The 6,280-nt window shown below is 54.1% G+C and overlaps 1 protein-coding gene across 1 annotated transcript; it reads left to right on the top strand.

The window, feature by feature from the left end:
* The first annotated feature begins 373 nt into the window (after positions 1-373).
* On the top strand, positions 374-1,769 carry DUSP23 (dual specificity phosphatase 23). The gene is made up of 2 exons (XM_041003244.1): positions 374-698; positions 1,287-1,769. The coding sequence occupies exons 1-2, from the start codon at positions 432-434 to the stop codon at positions 1,470-1,472; spliced, it is 453 nt and encodes a 150-aa protein (XP_040859178.1). The 5' UTR covers positions 374-431; the 3' UTR covers positions 1,473-1,769.
* The last annotated feature ends 4,511 nt before the right edge of the window (positions 1,770-6,280 follow it).

Genomic DNA, 6,280 nt, shown 5'->3' with positions numbered 1-6,280 from the left:
CCTCCCTGAAGATAATAAAGTTAAGGTCAGACCTTGGGGAGGCAGGGGCAGCTGGCCAGCGTTGCAGTAACACCAACGCGCCGCCAGGGAGCAGCAGAGTCTGACCCCGGGTTGCCTCGACCGCAGCAAACAATTCTTTCGTTCCTGGTTTGCTTTCTTGGCCGTTTGGGTTACGCAGCGTGGCAGCAACCCCGCCCATTACTGATGATCCAACCAATCCATGAGTGTCCCGAGAGGGCCTGGGCGGGATCGCGGAGCCGCTTTGCCACGCCCCCAGGCGGCTAGGCCAATCGCCCGCGGCGGAGCGGAACCGGGGGCGGTGCCCCTCCGACCACGTGAGGACGCCAACGCGGGTGTGGGCGCGCCCGGGCAGGGGTGGCGAGAGGGCGGCCCCTCGGTGAGCCGGTGACCCGCGGCCGCCGCCCCCCGCCATGGGCGTGCAGCCCCCCAACTTCTCGTGGGTGCTCCCGGGCCGGCTGGCGGGCCTGGCGCTGCCGCGGCTTCCCGCCCACTACCAGTTCCTGCTGGAGGTGGGCGTGCGGCACCTGGTGTCCCTGACGGAGCGCGGGCCCCCGCACGGCGACAGCTGCCCGGGCCTCACGCTGCACCGGCTGCGCATCCCCGACTTCTGCCCGCCCGCCCCCAACCAGATCGACCGCTTCGTGCAGATCGTGGACGAGGCCAACGCCCGGGGCGAGGTCAGCGGGGTGGACGGGCGGGACGGAGAGGCCCTGGCGGCTGGTGCTGCCCCTGCACCGGCCCAAAGCCCTGGACGACTCGGGAGAAGGGCAGGGGGGTCAGGCGAGGTCAGGCGCAGCACCAGGACGCTTCCAACGCTCAGAGAATGGCACTGGGTGCAGGAAATGTTGAAATCCATGCAGCGTATTTTCCTAGAATACAGACTTCTAAACGTTCTAGCCCTCACATTTTTTAAAGAGTTCTTAAAAATGTGGGTGAAATGTATTTGGAGCATATTAACACATACATCAGAAATGGTATCATGTCAACATGAAATGTAAAACAGATTTTCAATTGGTCACATTTTACACAGGAACCACGCACACAAATGGCCCCTGTGCAGGTAGAACATGGGAAGGGGACCAGGGGCCTCCCTCTCGAACCAGCCTGCTCGATGGCTTCCAGCAGGGACACACCCCCCACCCACCCAGCCTCTGACCCCAGAGAAGCAGCTGTGAGGAGGGGAGCGTCCCGGTCCCGATGAACCACCCCAGATTGGAGGGAGCGTGGGCGCTGGCACCACCCCCTGTCCACCTCACTCTTTGCAGGCGGTGGGCGTGCACTGTGCGCTGGGTTTTGGCCGCACGGGCACCATGCTGGCTTGCTACCTGGTGAAGGAGCAGGGCTTGGCTGCAGGAGACGCCATCGCTGAAATCCGACGCTTGCGACCTGGCTCCATCGAGACCTACGAGCAGGAGAAAGCTGTCTTCCAGTTCTACCAGCGAACTAAATAACAGCCTGGGCACCTTCTCCAGGCCCCTCGCACCCTGCCCCCGTGTGGGGTGAGTGGCCGGGACTGAAGGGAAGTGACTAAAGGACTCAACCCTTTAATCCAAGCCCGCCTGTGTCACCCTGTCCCCTCTCCTACGGAGAAGGCCTGGATGGCAGGCTCAAGGGTGAACACCAATCCCTCTCTCTGGGGGCGGGCCCCTCCTGCCAGCCTCTAGCCCACTGTGCTGGCCCCACAGGGTCAGGCCAAAGGATGCGTTTTCGAGAGTTGATCATTAAAGGAAGAGCTCCCGACTCTGAGTCTTAGCCGTGCTTCTCGGATGTCATATCTGCTTCATCTTGCTGAGTCCCATTGTGCCATCAACTTACACGTTGGACCTCTAAGAGATGGGAAGATGGCCTGTACCAGCCAGACGGGCTATTGGCTGTCCTGTCTCCCTAAATTCCTATCACCTTGTGCGAGAGCAGGCTGGGCTGGATAAGGTAGAGGTCCTAATGGACATCCCGATTGCCTGTGTGGACCAGGCTCGGTTAGATGCCGTGGCTTCCCCGTGGGGTGTGGGACGGTTCCTGCTCTCGAGCTCACAGCCTCCTGGGGAGGATGCCCAACCACACAGAATGCCTTCTGTGATTAAACCTGCATTCCAGAGAAAGGGAGACGTGTCCCCCTGCCACAGACCCCCATGTCTTGGCATCCAGAACAAGCCCACCCTCTCCTGGCTATTTTCACCACCGCCTACCTTCCGTGACACAACCCCAGCCAACTCGCCCTTCCCCTAAAGATAAGTCAGCCAGTCTCCCTAGTCGGAGAGTGAGAGACTGTGAGATGCCCTTCCCCGGGCTTGCCTTCTGTGTGTCGGGTAAGACGGATCAGCTCCTTCGTTTCATTCCTTCAGTCCTCACAGAGTCTGCGCAGGGGAAGAAACATGCCATTCCAGGCATCTGGCCCACAACAGGGAGACGCAGACAAGGGCAAAGACAGGTTGAACCCTTGCCGTTTGAAAATTTCTCCATCCTGCTGGGCACCCCCAATAGCATGGCCCTGTTGATGGAAACTAGCGCACCTTCCGAGGGAGAATGTGTGTGTGCTCACTTCCCATTCTTCTGAGGTCTGACCATGGAGAGATGGGAGGCTGGATGCTCTGCCCTGCCTTGACCTTCCAGGGGCCACACAGCTCACCTTCCTCCTTGCTGACCACTGTGCTTCACCACCCCACGTCCTCCGTGCCGCAGGAGAGGCACCTGCCCTTGTCTCAGTCCCCAAGGCTCTTTTGAAGGAGACAGAAAATTTTTCTAACCCCATTAAAGCCCTGTGTGCAGCCTCCATCCCCATAATTTAAGCAGGTCTCCTCTGCTTCAAGAGTTCCTTGGGGAAATAAACATATAATTATGTGCTTAAGGAAATCGCTTTTTAAATAAGTGAGAGTTGACTTGAAACGAGACACTCTGCCTTTATCCTTCCATCTACCTGGAGAAATGAGCCTAGGGTACCTTTGGGCTTCCACTCCCAACTGTTCTGCCTTCCCCTGTCCCCCCTCATCTGGATGTGTCCACCAGTGAAGGATAACGGAATAAGCATGGCCTTTCCCCCTTCGACCCTACACTGAGCGCTAGGTAAGAGGAGCAGGCTGCCTCCCACCAGAAAGAAGTCAGTCACTGCACCAGACCAGCATGCCTTACCCTCAACACCATTGATAGGGGACTGTGCTGTGCATTGCAGGGAGTCCAGCGGCTTGCCTGGCCTTTCCCCACCAGGAGCACACCCCAGCCTCCAGGTGTGACAACCAAAAGTCTATCTAGACATTGCCAGATGTCCCAGGGTGGGGGGGGAAGGGAACCAGGGTTCAGAGCATGCCCTGGTTGAGAACACCTGCATTAGACCAAATAGCCCTAAATTCAGTCATTGGTGTGCATTTCCTGTGCAAGTAGGCATGGGGACTGCATGGGTGGGGACGTGCATTCTTAGCGGGGGAGAACACACCATGTCTAGTTCCACTGCCTTTCCAAGCAAAGTATGGCAGTCGACCCCAATTCGTCAGCCTTTCCCAAGCGACAGTGAGGGAGCCACCACTGACTGTGTACTTGGGAGGGTTCTGTCCTTAACGAACTGCACCTCCTCACATCCCTGTGTTTTTACGGTTCCATGCCTGCTTTATTCTTTCTGTGTAAGCAGAGTTGTGTGCTAAAAGCAGACTTTTCTTTCTGGAAACCGTCTCTGCCTATCACCTGGGTTATGCTCCGATCATTCTTAGTTTTGTCTTCCAGAAACCTTTTGGGATGCAAAAACAACTGGGAGTCCACAGGGCAGGGCACCAGCCACACTCTGGCCTGGTTCTCCCAACTTCACTGACCCTGCAGGAGATCCGGGGGTCCTTGTGCTTGCAGATCCCGTGACTGCCTTGCAGGTCTTGGGCTCCAGCACACTACTTTCTGCCATGTGAGGCTAGGAGCCCACATTTGCTATGGCACTGAGGCTTTGCCCACACCTCCCTTGGAGCTGGTGTGATCGCTGCCCGGACAGCCTGGTCTTGCAGCTGTTCGTAATGTGTGAGGATGCTGTCCACACGGGGATCACTCCTCATCTTGCTCTGGCAGAGGCCTGCTCATACACACGCTCCCATCTGTCCCCCTACCCCCCCACACACACTATCATCACTATCAGTCTCCCCAGGACATTGATGAGCGGGGATCTGATCCAAACCATACACCATTTCCCAGAATGAGCTGCTCCAGTTGCCAAGCTTCAAAGCAAACCTGCTGTTGTTCTGTACCTTTGCCATTCTTTCTGAGAAAGAAACTAATTTGATCTCAAAGGAGTACTTTTGTCATGAAACAATGGCAATTACCACTAATGTGTTTCAACTTTGTCCTGACTGTACATTGCTTACCTACATGATCATAGTAATTTGCACCATTTAGGAAGCACTTCCCATGTAGCAGGTGTTTCACATACATTATATCATTTTATCCTTACAACTTTGCAAGGCAAGCATTTTCCCCTTTTTATATGTGAGGGACTGAGACATAGAGAAATGAGCACCATACCCAGATCCACACATTTGTACTGAAGGAGCTGGAATAGATCCAAGTCATTCTCAGCAGTCAGTTCATAGCAGACATCCTGCCTGCCAGTGCTGCCTCTGACCCCAGTGACATGGAACTCTGGGTATCCACAGTCAGAGCTTGGTCTCATGGGCTGTCTTCATCTGCATATCCTCAAAGGACTACCCTCCTTATTCTCTTGCGAGATGAGAGACCAACACTGCATCTAGTGCTGAAATCAGTCGCACCTGACTTATGTGCTCTGCTTTAAAATGTGGCCTGAGACTGGAAGGCAAAAATAATGAAACCTGGACAAGCCACTGTCGCATTGCAGGCTAAACCTCCACCAGTAGCGAAAGCATCCAATATTGGGCACTGGTTTGAGTCTCAAGCCCATGCAGCTCTCTGCTAATGGCCTGGGAAGGCAGCGAAGGAGGTTCCAAGTCCTTGGGACCCTGCAACCACATAGGAGACCCAGAAGAAGCTCCTGGCTCCTGGCTTCAAGCTGAGCCCAGCTCTGGCTGTTGCAGCCATTTGGGGAGTGAAACAGCAAATAAAAGATACCTCTCCATTGCTCCTTCTCTGTAACTCCATCTTTTAAGCAGAAAAATGAACAAATATTTAATATGTATATAAATATGATTAAACCAATGCACCAGGGTACTAACTCCTGACTCAGAGCACATGACTGTCACCCCCCGGTATGACATTCTTGAGGCACATGTGACTAGCACCAAGCACTAGAAAATGCCCTTTATAACCTGATGAACTACCAAACACCCTAAGACCACATTGACTTCGTTGTAAGCTGAGGTTTTCATGCATGTCAGGCACTGTGCCAAGTTCTTTCCAGACATTATCTCATTCAACCCTCCAAGGAAAAAACCATCCTGTGGACCAAGTCCATTACAAGAGCCAGTACACAGGTGAGTAAACTGAGACCCAGAGGGGCACATGGTAGAGTGGAATTCAAACTTGGAGCTGTCTACAAACTTCCCTCCTGAGATCAGAGAGGAGACAGTTGTTGCAATTAGAAAATAGGTAAGAGCCTTTTGTGTTGGCAGCTGCCAGGCATTCAATCTCACAAGGCGGCCAGCAGAGCTGTGAGATGGCTCGGCTTCCCTCAGTTCAGCCCACGCATCCATCAGCACAGCTCTGACCTGGGAGTGGGCTGGCCACCAACTCAGCCGCCATCCATCACAGGCTTCTGCCTCCAGCTCCGATGCCATGGCCCCGTTGGCTTAGACATGAGCTCCCACGTCCTTCTTGCGTTGCCTCAGGGATGGCCTCCAAGAACTGTGCATTTAAAGGCCTGATCGAGAGAACTGCCAAGTAAGCGGAAATTTGAAAAATCTTTGGGCCTCATCCATTCCTGAGAGTTGACAACTTACTTGCAACCTTGAGAACTGAGTCTTTTGTGGCTATAAATTGCTTACACAGCTCCAATCTCTGTGTGTCTGTGTGTATGTCTTTCTCTCTCTCTCTCTCTCTCTCTCTCTAGCCACGCTATTTTTCCCTTCCCTTATTCTGTCCTCATGAATATGTGCCTCTGAAACAAGTTGGTGACATCACTTCCGAATTTTTAATATGTGACATTCTGTGTGGCAGTTTTGGGATTTCCCCCACACACACACACACACAGGTTAAGAATAAACACAATGTGGTATCTTCCTTACCAACAGACACTGAGTCAGTGACTCTGCCCCAGAGACACGGTGACACCGTGGAAAATGACCAACAATGAAGCCATCCCACGGTGACACCACACACT

The sequence above is a fragment of the Ochotona curzoniae genome, unplaced genomic scaffold (assembly GCF_017591425.1).
Source record: "Ochotona curzoniae isolate NIBS_2020 unplaced genomic scaffold, NIBS_Ocur_1.0 scaffold_2683, whole genome shotgun sequence".
Lineage (NCBI taxonomy): Eukaryota > Metazoa > Chordata > Mammalia > Lagomorpha > Ochotonidae > Ochotona > Ochotona curzoniae.
This window is presented reverse-complemented; position numbering and strand designations above follow the sequence as displayed.